We start from the raw sequence: 18,577 nt of genomic DNA, 5'->3' as shown, positions 1-18,577 counted from the left end.
ATAGTTCAGGTGTTTCCAGTGATGGGTACTTAATGCAAAGACATTTAGACAACTGTGCTCTTCCAGTCTCGGGGGAATATTTTGGAGGAAAGTTCCTTTTCTGTTTCAGCATGACTGTACTCCTGTGTGCAAAGCCAGATCCATAAAGTCATGGTTTGACCAGTTTGATGTGGAAGAACTAGAGTGTACTCTACAGAGCCCTGACCTCAACCCTACTGCACACCTGTAACGAAACGTCCCACACTCCGCTTGAGTGCATTCGTCATATACCACTTCCTCCCAGTCTGAATATAGATATCAGATATCCCAACTGCTGACAACTACAAACAAGACGATACTCGTTTAAAGTGGAGGTTCACCCGGAAATAAAAAATTTTAACCTTAGATTCCTGCTCATTTTGTCTAGGGAAATCGGCTAGTTTTTTTTAAATCGAAGCTGTACTTACCGTTTTAGAGAGCGATCTTCTCTGCCGCTTCCGGGTATGGGCTGCGGGACTGGGCGTTCCTATTTTGATTGACAGTTTCCGACAGGCTTCCGACGGTCGCATTTATCGCGTCACGATTTTCCGAAAGTAGCCGAACGTCGGTGCGCAGGCACAGTATAGAGCCGCACCGACGTTCGGCTTCTTTCGGCTACTCGTGACGCGATGGATGCGATCGTCGGAAGCCTGTCGGAAGACTGTCAATCAAAATAGGAACGCTCAGTCCCGAAGACCATACCCGGAAGCGGCGGAGAAGATCGCTCTCTAAAACGGTAAGTACAGCTTCGATTTTAAAACAACTAGCCAATTCCCCTAGGCAAAATGAGCATCAATCTAAGGGTAAAACATTTTTTATGGGTGAACTCCCGCTTTAATTGCTGAACATGGACTGTTTATTAGAACCAAAATACAAGTCTTATATACAGTAAAAGAGGAGGTTCCTACCTCCTTCTAATATTACTCTAACAATATACCTGTAACCAGAAACATAAATTAACATGAGCTAATTAACTAATCCCTTAAAGCTGCGGATGTGACTCTGTGCCCTCCTGAGCATTGTTATGATAAATCTGGATTTCACTACAGCTCAGACTTGTCACCGATCTTCACACAGTAGATTATAGATTATCATAAGTATAAACACAGGACACCTTCTCACAATAGCAGGAGCTCCAGCAGGAGTCGGCCCATCTCCTACATTGTACAGAGGCCAATGTGGTCAGCTCTCTCAACTAACATGTTGAGTTCAGAATCCAACTAAGAATAGTCTTTACATATATCCTGGGAGATATTGTGGATAAATATTACTGTCCCATTTCAAGTAATCCAAGACACTTTTTCTCAGTCACTCTGTGCCAGGGTGGTACAGGGTGACTTGGACATGAGAGGTGTATGGGGATCTGAAACAAGGGTTTCCCAACCTTTCCAAAAGTTCCACAGGCCCTCCCGTCACAACACCTTTGGGATGAATTGGAACAAGTTAGGTCTTTTCAACCAACATCTCCATAAAGACATGGGGGTAAATTCAGGTAGGGGCGCGCACTGCTACGGCGGCGCAGCGTACCGTTTTTACGCCACGCCTCCGTAAATTACTGGAGCTACACTTCATTCACGAAGCATTTGCTCCGTAATTTGCGGCGGCGTTTCGTAAAAGGGGCCGGCGTAAGCGCGCGTAATTTAAATGATCCCATAGGGGGCGTGGATCATTTAAATTAGGCGCCTTTTCCGCGCCGAACGTACTGCGCATGCTACGTCGGGAAAACTTCCTGACGTGCATTGCGGTAAATGACGTCGCAAGGACGTCATTTGCTTCGACGTGAACGTAAATGGCGTCCAGCGCCATTCACGATCCACTTACGCAAATGACGTAAATTTCAAAAATCGCGACGCGGGAACGACATTTATACTTACCATTGGCCATAAGGATGATGAAAAGGTGGTAGAGGATGGGGCCAAGTTCAGCTGTACAGCAACAGTTGTGCTTTGCACGATCCACGATCCACGAGCAGCCTTACGACGAAAGCGACGAACGCAAACGACGTAAAACACGACCGCCGGGTGCGCGTACCTTTGTGAATCGGCGTGAGTATGCAATTTGCATACTCTACGCTGACAACTACGGGAACGCCACCTAGCGGCCAGCGCCAGAATGCAGCCTAAGATACGTCGGCATAAGAGCCTTATGCCAGTCGTATCTTAGGCTACAGTCGGCGTATTGAGCTTTCTGAATACAGAAAGTTGATACGCCGGCGCTACTTAGCAATTACGCTGCGTATCTATGGATACGCAGGCGTAATTGCTTGCTGAATCTACCCCATGGTTTAACCAATTTGGTGTGGAGGAACTTGTGTGTCTGCACAGAGCCCTGACCTCAACCCTATTGATCACCTTTGGGATGAATTGGAACACCAATGGTGAGCCAGGTCTCCTCATCCAACACCAGTATCTGACTTCAGCAATGGGTACAAATTCCCAAAGATATTCCAAAATCTTCTGAAAAGCCTCCTAGAAGAGCGGGAAAGGGGGTCTATTCCATATTAATGGCTATGCTTTAAGAATGGTATTATAAAAGACAGTCCATATATCACAATCTTTAGAAAACATCCGTGTGTTCTTCACAGGTGATAGTCAGATGTATCATGCAGGTGATAACGTGAGTGATGAGGAACCTCCACCAGTGGTAAAAAATGGCCGCTCACCTGACTCTTGTACCCTTAAATGATGGAGGGTAACAAACACCTTCCCTTACGGGTAATAATCCAAGAAATCCACACTCCCGGAATGGCAGCGGCTGATGTACTTACAAAGTACTCCTCGGGCCAGTTTACCTGAGGATTAAGACGGATTAAGGTGGCTTGATGAAAGCGAGAAGATCCCTTTTTAAGCTTGCAAAGCCAGCTTAAAAAGGGATCTTCTCGCTTTCATCAAGCCGCCTCAATCCTCATGTAAACTGGCCCGAGGAGTACTTTGTGAGTACATTAGCCGCTGCCATTCCGGGAGTGTGGATTTCTTGGATTATTACCCGTAAGGGAAGGTGTTTGTTACCCTCCATCATTTAAGGGTACACTGAGTCAGATGAGCGGCCATTTTTTACCACTGGTGGAGGTTCCTCATCACTCACGTTACCACCTGCATGATACATCTGACTATCACCTGTGTAGAACACGCGGATATTTTCTAAAGATTGTGATATATGGACTGTATAGCGCTGCACTGTCTTTTATAATTTTACTTTAGGGATTTGAATTTTTGACCCTGTGTTCAGCTGCTTTTATTGGGTTGTTTTTATTGCGCTGATTTGTTTTTTTTATATATTTAAGAATGATATGTCCAACAAACTCATACGGGTTACAGTTTGGGGCAAGCCCCTTTCTGTTTTAGCATGACTGTGCCCCGTGTACATAGCCAGCTCCATAAAGACATGGTTTGACCAGTTAGGTTTGGAGGAACTTGAGTGTCCTACACCAAACTGGTCAAACCATGGTAAGTTTGGTCTTAAATGTGAACCTGACCCAGCATAAAATATTTTTAAGGGAAGTGCTGGTACCTTGGCTTGTGGTGTTTATAAGTACACTATATAGTTATATTTTGTGGAAACCTGACCATCACATCCCATTCCAAAAACAGGATATCCCATTCCCATGGGACATCCAATTCCAAAACACGGCCATTATGATAGAGTTGGTCCTCTTTGTAGCTAAAGGATCCCCTGCTCTTCTGGGAAGACCTTCAACACAATTTTGGTGTGAGTCTGTGGACATTTAAGCCCATTTATGAGGTCAGGTTTTGATGTTGGAAGAGAAGACCTGGCTCACAATCTGTGTTCCAGTTCATTCCAAAGGGTTTCAGTAGGGTTCAGGTCAAGTACTGATGTTAATTGGGAGACCTGTGCTGTAAGGTACCAATTCATCCCAAAGGTGTTCAGTAGGGTTAAAGTCAGGGCTCTGTGAGGGCCACTTAAGTTCCTCCACACCAAACTGGTCAAACCATGTCTTTATGGAGATGGCTTTGTACACAGGGGCATAGTCAATTGGAATGGTGACACCAGGTCCATTTTCAGCTACCCGTATCTCTAGATCTAATGATAGTTTTGGCATTGGGGGCTTTTGTTGAAAGTAATTTCTCCTTATGTATTTTTCCATCACACCCTTAGTTTGAATTAGCCCAGCTTTACTTCAAACTAAACTTTATCTTGTTTGAAACCTATCATTTTTCCAAGTTGTTGTTGCCATGTGGATTGCTTTGTATCATTCATTCATTCATCCATCATCATGCTTCCTCATCTGAACCATAGCTCGGGAAATCCATTTCATTAAGCCATTAGTGGATGTGGAGGTGGAGGAGAACGGATCAGCCTCGTTCCTCTGTCAGATCTCTCACGATGACGTCCAGACTCAGTGGTACAAAAATGGCGTCAAGCTGAGGGCAGGAGAGAATGTTAAGATGCGTCAGGAAGGTGAGTGTGCAAGGTGTTGGTATATGTTTAAAGAGCACCTGTCTCCTGGGGATGGGGAGAAGTATTCATTTTCGTGTAAATTTACTGGATGTATTCAATGATGTTTATGTTGTATGGACAATTCTGGCATTCAGCCCCTTGTACCAGGATGTAAGGTAATTCTGTGGTCAACATTACTTTAAAGTAGGGCTGTTACTGATTAAAATTTTCATGTTCGATTAATCCATTTTTTTATCGATGAATCGACTTATTTCAATTAATTATAACGCACATATATTTTTCTGATCACCACCATATATAGTCCCCACTGTAATATCTACAGACATCTCCCCCACTGTAATATCCACAGACATCTCCCCCACTGTAATATCCACAGACATCTCCCCCACTGTAATATCCACAGACATCCCCCCCACTGTAATATCCACAGACATCTCCCCCACTGTAATATCTACAGACATCTCCCCCACTGTAATATCCACAGACATCTCCCCACTGTAATATCCACAAACATCCCCCCCACTGTAATATCCACATCTCCCCCACTGTAATATCCACAGACATCTCCCCCACTGTAATATCCACAGACATCTCCCCACTGTAATATCCACAGACATTCCCCCACTGTAATATCCACAGACATCTCACCCACTGTAATATCCACAGACATCTCCCCACTGTAATATCCACAGACATCTCCCCCACTGTAATATCCACAGACATCTCCCCCACTGTAATATCCACAGACATCCCCCCCACTGTAATATCCACATCTCCCCCACTGTAATATCTACAGACATCTCCCCCACTGTAATATCCACAGACATCTCCCCACTGTAATATCCACAGACATCTCACCCACTGTAATATTCACAGACCTCTCCCCCACTGTAATATCCACAGACATCTCCCCACTGTAATATCCACAGACATCTCCCCACTGTAATATCCACATACATCTCCCCCCACTGTAATATCCACAGACATCTCCCCCCACTGTAATATCCACAATCACCCCCACTGTAATATCCACAGACATCTCCCCCACTTTAATATCCACAGACATCCCCCCCACTGTAATATCCACATCTCCCCCACTGTAATATCTACAGACATCTCCCCCACTGTAATATCCACAGACATCTCCCCACTGTAATATCCACAGACATCTCCCCACTGTAATATCCACAGACATCTCACCCACTGTAATATCCACAGACCTCTCCCCCACTGTAATATCCACAGACATCTCCCCACTGTAATATCCACAGACATCTCCCCACTGTAATATCCACAGACATCTCCCCCACTGTAATTATCCACAGACATCTCCCCACTGTAACAGACATCTCCCCCACTGAAATATCCACAGACATCTCCCCACTGTAATATCCACAGACATCTCCCCACTGTAATATCCACAGACATCCCCCCCACTGTAATATCCACAGACATCCCCCCCACTGTAATATCCACAGACATCTCCCCCACTGTAATATCCACAGACATCTCCCCACTGTAATATCCACAGACATCTCCACACTGTAATATCCACAGACATCTCCCCACTGTAATATCCACAGACATCTCCCCCACTGTAATATCCACAGACATCTCCCCCACTGAAATATCCACAGACATCTCCCCACTGTAATATCCACAGACATCTCCCCCACTGTAATATCTACAGACATCTCCCCCACTGTAATTATCCACAGACATCTCCCCCACTGTAATACCCACAGACCTCTCCCCCACTGTAATACCCACAGACATCTCCCCCACTGTAATATTCACATCTCCCCCACTGTAATATTCACATCTCCCCCACTGTAATATCCACAGACATCTCCCCCACTGTAATATCCACAGACATCTCCCCACTGTAATATCCACAGACATCTCCCCCACTGTAATATTCACATTTCCCCCACTGTAATATCCACAGACATCTCCCCCACTGTAATATCTACAAACATCTCCCCCACTGTAATATCCACAGACATCTCCCCCACTGTAATATCCACAGACATCTCCCCACTGTAATATCCACAGACCTGATCATATATTTATACACTCTCAACAGTGCTTAGTCATATGACTAAGCACTGTTGAGAGTGTGAAACGCGTCAGCTTTTTTATCCTGTATCCTGCTGTGGTTTGTACTTTTGTTATTTTGCACAATAAAGGCAATTTTTATTGGAGTGCGGCTGTCCAGACCTTCCCTCTTCTAAAAGGGTATGCTCCTGATGCTTCCACCTTGAGGAGAGTGCCATTTCCACACATCCACCTGGAGCGGTGATCCCTTCCCCTTATGAGCATACCCTGTAATGAATGCTTGTGAAAATATATATTTTTTTACAAATAATTAGCTTGCAATTTTTTTTATAAAACTGAACAAAAAAATCGAAGTGAATGTATATCAAATCTTGGTGGCATTTATCGGTAAATTACAGCATACCGCCAATAATCGATACAATGTATAGATAAAGTTAAAACTTCACACATCGAGGCGCATGATCCACTTTTTTTTTCTGACAAAATGCAGTAAATGTGATAAGTATTCCGCACACAACCTTCCCTCTCTTTATATGATAATCTGTTTTGTTGTCACAGTTTCATTTGCTTTCTTATTGTGATAAAGATGCTTTTGATTCCAGGAAGGACGTATTCTTTGAACTTCAAAAGCGTTCAGTCTGAGGATGCTGGAGAGATTAAATTTGCGGCAGAAAATGCCGAATCTCGTGCTAATCTGCTTATTAAAGGTGAGGACGGAATTGTTTGGAAGTTTTATAGCCAAAGCCAATCTTAGCTGATCTCTAAGCAAGAAGCTAAAATTCGCTTGGAAGCAATGAATGAAAGCAAGAAATTACACACGTCAGAGGTGTGAAAGGAGCTTTCTTTACTGGAGCAAAGATTTTTAATATGCTAATTACATAAAGTTACATATACAGGGTACTATCTATGGAAGAAAATAGTCACAGCAGTCAAATCAAAACTGTGTAAGACCCTTCTAACTATCTACAAGGTAATATTTATCTAAACCAGCAGTCTCCAAACTGTGGCCATTTGACTGCCTTTATCTGACCATTGGGGCACTTTTCCATCCACTGACACCAACAATGGGGCATAATTCCTCCCTCTCAGGCCTTGTACACACGGTCGGACCAAACCGATGAGACTGGCCCGTCGGACCGTTTTCATCGGTTCACCTCTGAAGTGGCCGTACGGCCTGATGTGTGTACACACCATCAGTTCAAAACCCATTGGGTCAGAACGCGGTGACGTAAAACACACGACGTGCATGAAGTTCAATGCTTCCAAGCATGCGTCGACTTGATTCTGAGCATGCACGGGTTTTGAACCAATGTTTTTCTGTACTAACCATCGGTTTGGTCCGATCGGGCAGCGGTCCATCGGTTCGGTTTTGAAGCATGTTTAGAAATTTTGGACCGAAGGAAACCAGACCGATAGCCTATACACACGGTCGGTTTGGTCCGATGAAAATGAACTTCGGTTCATTCTCATCGGACCAAACCGACCGTGTGTACAGGGCCTCACACCCAATGATCTGGCAGAACTCCTTCCACTTACACCAACAATGAGGCAGTGCTCCTTCCATTGACACCATCGATGGGGCATATGTTTGATGGGGCACAATTCCTTCCACTAATACCAACAATGGGACACTATTCCTTTCACAGATACCAAGAATGTGGCACTATTCCTCCCAGTGACAGCAACAAAAAAGTACAATTCCTCCCACAGACATCAATGATGGGGCAAAATTCTTCTATTGGCTCCAACGATGGGGCACAATCGTTGGAGCCAAGGGAACTGTATACAGATGTGCGTAGTTCAAAGTTAATCGTTGGAGTTTGTTATAGACCACCCAATGTTAATGAGGAGGTGGAGACTCAGCTCCTTGCACAGATGGAAAGGGCTGCATGGGCTGGGACAGTGATGTGAGGGTTGGGGTTAGGGTCAGTATCCGAACGGAAGGTAATCACCAGGCCTTCAGAAAAAAACTCAAAACCCATCTATTCTGAAGGCAAAAAAATAGTAGGAAATGGATACCAAGCGTCTTGAGGCGATTCAGTTCGCATGTGTAGCGCTATACAAGTTTTTCACTCACTCACTCACTGAGGGTTAGGGTCAGCGGTAGGGGTTAGGGTTTGGGTTTCCCATTGAAGAATATGGCTAGGACCCAGGAATTGGAACAGGGACCTCCCCCAGAGGTCAAAGGTCAGAAGGCGGGTTCCAGGAGGTCAAAGGTCACAGGGTGTGGCTGACCCACCCCCACCAAAGATACCGCCTACCCCAACTAAGTCGGGGAATGAACAAGTCAGGAGATTTTAACTACACAGAAATTGACTGGAGTAATGGCACTGTTGGATCAGTTAAAGGGCAACATTTTTTTCAACCTATTACAGGACAATTTTATGGTCCAGTTTATTGAGGCCCCAACTGGGAATGATGCTCTGTTGGACCTGGTAATCTCAAACCATGCAGAGATTATAACTAATGTTCGTATTAAGGAACACCTGGGTAGCAGTGACCATAACATGATTTTATTTGAGTGAGTGAATAACTTGTATAGCTCTACAAATGCGAACTGAATCGCCTCAAGGCGCTTGGCATCCATTTTCCTTCTATTAAGCCTTCAGAAAAGATGGGTCTTGAGTTTTTTCCTGAAGACCCGGTGATTCTCTTCCATTCAGGTATTAGTTGGTAAAGCGTTTCACAGTCGAGGTCCTTGGACTGCAAATCTTCGTTCTCCTTTGCTCTTATAGCGGGCCTTGGGGATTTGTAATAGATTTTGGTTAGCTGATATTTTCTCACATGTAAACTAACAGTTTACAATAAGGCAATAAGTTTAAAAGGCTAAAAATAAAACCTATGTGGCTCACGGCCAAAGTTAAAAAAGCTATAAACAATTAGAAAAGATCTTTTAAAAAATATAAAAATTAAGGAACACTATTATCGTTTAAATGTTATAAAAAATATATTATATATGTTTAAACCAAGAGCCTAGAAGGTAAAATTTAGGAAGAATGTAGGCAGAAATAGGTAGGGAATGTACCTTAGGTTAACAATAGTGGTAATATTTTCTATTAGGCACATTTCTTATTTCCTTTATTTTCCGGTATATATCCTTAATCCTATGAAGTTTTATTTTGATATGTTGCAGGCTCTAATTACAGTTTTTAATTATTGTGGTCGGATGGTTAGATTTGTTCTGTATAGTTTTTCGATATCGTAACATATATGTCCTCTTTTTATACTGTCTATATTGTTTATATCTTTTGTTATAACTGAATTTTTTTTAAATAAAGAATTATATTAAAAAAAAAAATGTTACAAAAAATATAACAGAATATGTAAAAAGAAAATTAAGGATGCAAAAATTCAAAACGAGTGACAGATTGCAAAAGATAGTAAGACAAACCCCAAAAAAATCGAAACCACATCAGTTGTAGGACATATGGATCTCACTCATTCTTCTTGCTCCTTAAATTGTTTCTTCAAAAATGTCCATTTATGATTGCAGAACTTCCTGTCAAAATCACCAAACCCCTGCGGGATAAGATCGCCATAGAGAAGCATAGGGCATTCCTCGAGTGCCAAGTGTCTCGTGCCAACGCCGAAGTCAGGTGGTTCAAGAAGGACAAACAGCTTCAGCCAGGAAATCGATATGAGATTGTCAGCCAAGGGGTGTACCGGAAACTCATCATCAATGAGGTGGAGTTCCAGGATGAGGACACTTACACCTGCGACGCCGGGGATGACAAGACCTCCGCTCAGTTGCTGATTGAAGGTAACCCTCTTGAAAAACTGCTATGATTGGTCAGTGAGCCTTGGGGAATATGTCATATAGCAGGCCTCCCAGAAGCCTTTATAGATCCTAAATTATGTCTTCAGTTTGTGAGTTGTAAGCAGAGGACATTGTGTTTTCTGAGGAAAGAGACAAAATAAATAATTAGTAGTAGGCATTATTCTGCTTTCAGATTGCTTTAACCACTTTAGACCCGGACCAAAATTCAGGTAAAGGACCCAGACAGTTTTTGCGATTCGGCACTGCGTCGCTTTAACTGACAATTGCACGGTCGTGCGACGTGGCTCCCAAACAAAATTGGCGTCCTTTTTTTCACACAAATAGAACTTTCTTTTGGTGGTATTTAATCACCTCTACGGTTTTTATTTTTTGCGCTATAAACAAAAATAGAGCGACAATTTTGAAAAAAATTCTATATTTTTTACTTTTTGCTATAATAAATATCCCCAAAAAATATATAAAAAAAATGTTTTTTTCCTCAGTTTAGACCGATACGTATTCTTCTACCTATTATTGGTAAAAAAAAATCGCAATAAGCGTTTATCGATTGGTTTGCGCAACATTTATAGCGTTTACAAAATAGGGGATAGTTTTATTGCATTTTTATTAATTATTTTTTTTATTACTAATGGCGGCGATCAGCGATTTTTTTCGTGACTGCGACATTATGGCGTACACTTCGGACAATTTTGACACATTTTTGGGACCGATGCCATTTTCACAGCAAAAATGCATTTAAAATGCATTGTTTATTGTGAAAATGACAATTGCAGTTTGGGAGTTAACCACTAGGGGGCGCTGATGGGGTTATGTGTGACCTGAAGTGTGTTTACAACTGTAGGGGGGTGTGGCTGTAGGTGTGACGTCATCGATTGTGTCCCCCTATAAAAGGGATCACACGATCGATGCAGCCGCCACAGTGAAGAACGGGGAAGCTGTGTTTACACACAGCTGTCCCCGGTCTTCAGCTCCGGGGAACCGATCGTGGGACTCCAGCGGCGATCAGGTCCGCGGGTCCCGCGGTCCTGGTCATGGAGCTTCGGACCGCGGCGCACGCCCGCGACCCACGACTGGACAATAGCACAGCACGTACCTGTACGTGCATGAGCCCAGCCATGCCATTCTGCCGACGTATATGTGCAGGAGGCGGTCCTTAGGTGGTTAAGCAATGAGGTGGCTACTACACCCATCCTGGGAAGAGCAACACAAACCTTGGATGGATGGGTTGGCTGTGTTACCTGAGTGCATTGTAAGGGTTATGCCCTGTACACACGACCGGTTTTCCCCTCGGAAATAAACTCCAACGTTTTTCCCAACAGAGTTCCAATGGAATTCCGCTCAAGCTGTCTTGCATACACACGGTCACACCAAATTCTGACCTTCAAGAACGCGGTGACGTACAACACCACGACGAGCCGAGAAAAATGAAGCTCAATGATTCCAAAGCCTGCGTCGACGTCATTCTGAGCATGCGTGGTTTTTAGTCCGTCGGAATTGCATCCAGACGAATGGAAATTCCATAGGAAAAATTGAGAACATGGGGCCTAATCCTCAAAAACCTGGCGCAACGTAACTTTTTCCATTTAAGTTACACCGCCGCAAAATCTCTAACTAAGTGCCCGATCCACAAAGCACTTACCTAGAAATTTTGAGCGGTGTAACTTAAATCCGGCCGGCGCAAGGCGTTCCTCTTCTCCAGGGGGCGATTACCATTTAAATGAGGCGCGCTCCCGCGCCGGCCGTACTGCGCATGCTCGTGACGTCATTTTCCCGACGTGCATAACGCGAAATTACGTTACGTCGGCCTTTGTGGATTGCGACGGGACAATAAAGTTGCGTCGGGTAAAAAAAAAGATACGGCGCCAAAATTTTTTTTAAACATTTTAAAAAAATCGCGTCGCGATCAAGAAAGGTCTGTTTTTACAAGGTGTAAACAGTTTACACCTTGTAAAAGCAGCCCTAATTTTGCGTTTGCAAAATAAAACTTACGGAGAAAAAACGAAGCTGAAAAGCTTTGTGGATCTCCGTAAGTCCTAATTTGCATACCCGAGGCGGCATTTCGACGCAAAATGCCCCCAGCGGCGGATGCGGTACTGCATCCTAAGATCCGGCAGTGTAATTCAATTACACATGTCGGATCTTCGTCCTAACTATGGGAAACTGATTCTGTGGATCAGTTCCATAGTTAGGACCAGGGATACGACGGAGTAACAGCAGTTACTCCGTCGTATCTCTTTTGAGGATTTGGCCCATGTTCTCTATCTAATTCTGTCGTGTATACACACGGACTGAATATCCGATGAAAAGCTTCCGTCTGACTTTTTCCGTCAGAAATTCCGCTCGTGTGTACAAGGCTTTAGTGATTCCCAATTTGATTAGTATGATAAGGAAAAACTTTTGCTTCTTATATTTTAAAGAACAATCCATCAACATTGTCAACGAACTGAGTGACGTGGAGGTGACGCAACCTGAAAAGGCCGCCTTTGAATGCGTGACGTCTATTGTGTCCGTCAAGCCCGCAAAATGGTTTCTAGGTGGTGAAGTCCTACAAGATGGAAAAGACATTACGATTGAGCAAGAGGCCACCATCCATCGTCTCATCTTATGGAAAACGTCTACAGAGATGACCGGAGCCGTTCAGTTCCATATTGGAAAATCCAAATCCACTGCAAATTTGGTGGTGAAAGGTAATTTGATCTCAGTATTTTGTGCAGATCTACAGACCGAAATCAATTAAGTGGAGCTTTGACCACAGCCCAAAATGGCGCTATATGGTCAAACCTTTGTGAACACCCGACCACCACATACACTCCAAGAAAACAACCGTGCTGAAGTGTTGCTATCTTGGGGGACATACAACTCCAGTGACCTGCACAGAGCCCTGACCTCAGCCCTTTTGAATTGCTTTGGTAAGAATTGAAAGGGCGGTGGTGAGCATTTTGGAGAATTGAGCTCCTCCAGACTTGTGGTAACCGATTAGTGAGGAACCCTTTCCAACAAGACTGTGCCCCTGTGCGCAAAACCAGTTCTATAAAGACATGGTTTAACTAGTTTGGTGTGGAGGAACAAAAGTCTCCTGCACAGAGCCCTGACCTCAACCCTCAACTGATCATCTTTGAGATGAATTGGAACACAAATTGTGAGCCAGGTCATCCAACATCAGTACCTGACCTCACAAATGGGCCCAAATTCCCAAAGACTTATTTAAAAATTGTGTGGAAAGTCTTCCTAAAAGAGAGGAAGATGGTACAGCTACAGTGGGGGCCGACTGCATCATAATAGTCATGGTTTTGGAATGGGATGACCCAGAAGCTTGTATTGGTTTCCACAAATTATGGCTATATAGCAGTGGTCTCCAAACGGTGACCCGGGAACCGGATGCAGCCATTTGCTTGATTTTATCCAGCCCTTGGAGCATTATTCCCTCTACTGACACCAATGATGGGGCACTATTCCTCCCAATGACACCAATGATGGGACACTATTCCTCCCAATGACACCAATGATGGGGCACTATTCCTCCAACTGACTCCAATGATAGGGCACTATTCCTCCTGTTGACACCAATGATGCGGTACTATTCCTCCTGTTGACACCAATGATAGGGTACTATTCCAACAATTGACACCATCAATGGGGGCACTATTCCTCCCATTGACACCAATGATGGGGCACTATTCCTCCCGTTGACACCAACAATGGGGCACTATTCCTCATGTTGACACCGATGATAGGGTACTATTCCTCCAGTTGACACCAGCGATGGGGCACTATTCCTCACCTTGACACCAATGATAGGGCACTATTCCTCCTGTTGACACCAATGATGGGGTACTATTCCTCCAGTTTACACCAGCAATGGGGCACTATTCCTCACCTTGACACCAATGATGGGGGCTCTACTCCTTCCACTGACACCTTGGATGGGGCACTATTCCTCTCACTGACTCCAATGATAGGGCACTATTCCTCACTATTCAACAATGGGTTGGCTATATAGCGGTGGTCTCCAAACTCTGCCCCCCCCCCCTCTAAAGTTTGAAAGACAGTAAACTGGCCTTATGTTTAGAAAGTTTGGAGACCCCTGCTCTATAGTGCACTTCTAAGCACCACAAGGTACCAGCACTTTGCTAGGTTCACCGTGTGAATGCTCTCAAACTTTTTGGCAACAAATGTCCGATGGAGCATAATCCGATCGTCCATCGGACTAACGTTCAAAGTACAAACACGCGTGCTCAAAACCAATGCTAAAGATCAGAAAACAATAGCAGAAGTTGCCCAAAGGGTGGCGCTAACGAGCTGAAAAAACACGTAGTACGTCAATTACGTCATTACCTTTGTGTTTGTTGGCTAAAAATGTTCTTCCATCTGTATGCATATCAAGTTCACGGCCAACGCCCCTTCGGACCAAAATCCACGGAAAAGTCCGATGGAAGTCCGATCGTGTGTATGAAGCTTTAGATCTAAACATTGTGTAACGGTATGGCCCGTGGGACCCAGAGGCTCTTGAAGGATGTGGGGTACTCCTGTTTCAGCTTCACCAATGACTCTTGTGTCTAGGGTCATCCTATGTCCACTAGGGGCATAGGATGACTGAGAAATTCTATCTCGGATTACATGAGATGGGACAGTAATGATAATTCACAATGTATTCAAGAATGTCTAGAAGAACTAATTACTACCGGTCAATAGAGTGACTAGTTCAATATGGAACATAGTCTGTCAAGGGGGTAATTAAGTCTGCTACTGTCATGTAAATTAACCTTAGTTTGGCTTCTAAAGACCTGTTCATTGTGTGATGCTAATTAACACTGTATTGTGTGAAAGTTCTATTGATGATAGATGTGAAATGTGAATTAACACAATCTAAAAGGTCAGATGTCTGACTTATGTTTACTAAAGGAATGTGTATTGTATTGAGGTGAAAAAAGCTTATCTCGGAGTCACCTCGTCTGGGTAAATGGTTAGTAATTAGCTCATATCGGTGCCAGAAAGTCTGACTAAAAATGTGTATTAAGTTCCTTGTGTTATGTTGTGGGTGGAGTTAAGTCATTGTTATTTTATTACTGACTGTATATAAAAAGCCTGAGTTTCCCCATTAAAGAGCTATTCGTTTGGAACCAGAGAACAGAGCTGTGTGTCTCGTTTTCTGGGGGAAATCCAATGGGTCCTGTCTGCTGGATTGTGGATAAGCTGTCGTGGGTTGGTGGAATGGAATATCGTAAACGGCGTAAACCTTTAGACGTCCTTCCACGCTTTGTTCTGCTAGTTCTTTTCTATGTCAACCAGTCAACCAAGTAGGACTCCTAATACAATTACTTTGCCTTTGTTCTAGAAATTCCTGTGCAGGTGTCACAAAAACTTGAAGACAAGACCGTCAGCGAGCCTCACACGTGCGTCTTGTCCTGCGAATTCAAACCTCCTCCAAAGTTTGTGGAATGGTACAGAGGGAAGACGCTCATTGAGCCATCGGAGAGGTACAAGCTAAGGCAGGAGAAGAACCTGGCAGAGCTGAAAATTGTAAGGGTGACCCCGGAAGATGCCGGAGTGTACACCTGCAAAGCTGGGAGCGCCGAAACTTCAGCAACACTTCATGTACAAGGTATGGGTGAAGGTTATTTTTCAACATAGTACATACCAAACACCAAAGAGCAAACATGTTAACCACTTGCTTATTGGGCACATATCCCCCCCTCCTGCCCAGGCGAAATTTCAGCTTCTGGCACTGCGTCACTTTAACTGACAATTGCGAGGTCGGGCGACGTGGCTCCCAAACAAAATTGGCGTCCTTTTTTCCCCACAAATAGAGCTTTCTTTTGGTGGTATTTGATCACCTCTGCGTTTTTTATTTTTTGCGCTATAAACAAAAAAAACAGCGACCATTTTGAAAAAAAAAAACAATTAGCCAGATTCACGTATGGCGGCGTAACTTTATGCCGGCATAGCGCATCCCATTTGCACTACGCCGACGTAACATAGTGAGGCAAGTGCTGTATTCACAAAGCACTTGCCTCCTAAGTTACGTCGGCGTAGCGCAAATGGCCCGGCGTAACCCCGCCTAATTCAAATTAGGCAGGTAGTGGGCGTGCTACATGTAAAGTAGCCGTGACCCCATGTAAATGAGGGCCGTTTGTACGGCGCATGCGCGCGCATGCTCAGAATCACGTCGGAAATACTCAATGCTTTCGAAGTGAACGCCACCTACGCCCAGCCCCATTCACGTACGCTTACGCAAACAACGTAAAATACGACGGCTGTTCCGTCGTCCATACCTTGCATGGGCTGCGCCATCTTTTTGGTGGTTTATCTTTACGCCGGAAAAACGCCTTACGTAAACAGCGTATCGGGCGCAAGTACGTTCGTGAATCGGCGCATCTTGCTAATTTACATATTCTAGGCGTAAATCCACGTACACGCCCCTAGCGGCCAGCGTAAATATGCAGCTAAGATACGACGGCGTAGGAGACTTACGCCGGTCGTATCTTAGCAACAGTGAAGCGTATCTCAGTTTGAGAATACGCCTAAAGATACGACGGCGCTGATTCGGACTTACGACGGCGTATCTACTGATACGCCGTCATAAGTCTTACTGAATCCGGCTAAATATTTTTTACTTTTTGCTATAATAAATATCCCTCAAAAATATATAAAAAAAACATTTTTTTTCCTCAGTTTAGGCCGATACGTATTCTTCTATTTATTTTTGGTAAAAAAAAAAAAAAAATCGCAATAAGCGACTGGTTTGCGCAAAAGTTATAGCGCCTACAAAATAGGGGACATAATTATTATTATTATTTTTTTTTTTTACTAGTAATGGCGGCGATCAGCGATTTTTATTGGGACTGCGACCTTATGGCGGACACATCGGACATTTTTGACACATTTTTGGGACCATTCACATTTATACAACGATTAGTGCTATAGTAATGCACTGATTACTGTATAAATGTGACAGGCAGGGAAGGGGTTAACACTAGGGGGCTAGGAAGGGGTTAATTCTGTACCCTGCATGGTGTTTCTAACTGTGGGGGGAGGTGACTGACTGGGGGAGGTGACCGATCTGTGTCACTATTTCTCCCTTCAGTGGGAGAAATAGTGCCCCATTGTTGGTGTCAGTAGGAGGAATAATAGCCCATTGTTAGTGTCATTCTTGGTGTAAGTTGAGGGAATAGTGCCCTATCGTTGGTGTCAGTGGGAGGAATAGTGCCCCATCGTTGGTGTCAGTGGGAGGAATAGTGCCCCATCGTTGGTGTCAGTGGAAGGAATAGTGCCCCATCGTTGGTGTCAGTGGGAGGAATAGTGCCCCATCGTTGGTGTCACTGGGAGGAATAGTGCCCCATCGTCTGTGTCAGTGGGAGGAATAGTGCCCCATCGTTGGTGTCAGTGGGAGGAATAGTGCCCAATTTTTCCAATTTCCTCAACCCTTCGTTTTAAATGGGCTGCCTTCATGACTCAATGCATTAACACAACACACCAGGACGCCAAGGTCTGAATGGGTCTCCGCTCTTTTTCTCTCCACTATAGCGCGCGACGTGAAAGTGCTGAAGCCACTGGCCAACGTGGAAGTAGAAGAAGAGAGCAGCGTGGCCTTCTCCTGTGAGCTCTCCCATGACGATGAAGAAGTGGAATGGTTCCTGAATAACACCCTACTGTACACAAACAACTACAACGACATCAAGAAAATTGGAGCCTGCCACACGCTGACCCTCAAACAGGTGGCCCCCCAGGACTCCGGCACCGTGACTTTAAAGACCACAAAACTCACGCTGAACGCGGAGCTAAAAGTTAAAGGTGGGTGGAAATGTTTTTGAAAAAGGCACTTATGGCAAATTTACCCCAATATCCGCTATTTAACCAATGAAGCCCCGGACCATTTCGCTGGCCAAAGACCAGGCAACTTTTTGCAATTTGGCACTGCGTCACTTTAACTGACAATTGCGCGGTCGTGCGACGTGGCTCCCAAACAAAATTGGCGTCCTTTTTTTCCCACAAATGAAGCTTTCTTTTGGTGGTATTTGATCACCTCTGCGGTTTTAATTTTTGGCGCTCTAAACAAAAATAGAGCGACAATTTAAAAGTAATGAGTTGACACTGCCGCTGGTGCTTCACTGAAATCTCAAGCAATGTTGTCATCTCTGCTCAGTTTTACCCTGTAGGACTACAGAACCCCTGCTTCTCTTCTCATCTCTATAACAGGGACAGGTCCTGTTGCTCAGCATGGGAGAACAGGACAGGGTTGACAACACTGTTTTGGATTGCAGTGCACCACAGACAGTGTTGTCTGTTTTCAGCAGGAAGTTAGGA

At 44.2% G+C, this 18,577-nt stretch overlaps 1 protein-coding gene across 1 annotated transcript in view; it reads left to right on the top strand.

Moving 5' to 3' along the window:
• The window catches only part of OBSCN (obscurin, cytoskeletal calmodulin and titin-interacting RhoGEF), a 640,872-nt gene that overhangs the window by 176,812 nt on the left and 445,483 nt on the right, over positions 1 to 18,577 (top strand). Inside the window, exons 29-34 of the mRNA XM_040354276.1 lie at positions 4,276 to 4,437; positions 7,098 to 7,202; positions 9,989 to 10,255; positions 12,691 to 12,960; positions 15,609 to 15,875; positions 17,798 to 18,064. Of these exons, the coding sequence (XP_040210210.1) occupies positions 4,276 to 4,437; positions 7,098 to 7,202; positions 9,989 to 10,255; positions 12,691 to 12,960; positions 15,609 to 15,875; positions 17,798 to 18,064 (1,338 nt within the window). The remainder of the gene's footprint in view (positions 1 to 4,275; positions 4,438 to 7,097; positions 7,203 to 9,988; positions 10,256 to 12,690; positions 12,961 to 15,608; positions 15,876 to 17,797; positions 18,065 to 18,577) is intronic.

Source organism: Rana temporaria, chromosome 5 (genome assembly GCF_905171775.1).
Source record: "Rana temporaria chromosome 5, aRanTem1.1, whole genome shotgun sequence".
Taxonomy (NCBI): domain Eukaryota; kingdom Metazoa; phylum Chordata; class Amphibia; order Anura; family Ranidae; genus Rana; species Rana temporaria.
This window is presented reverse-complemented; position numbering and strand designations above follow the sequence as displayed.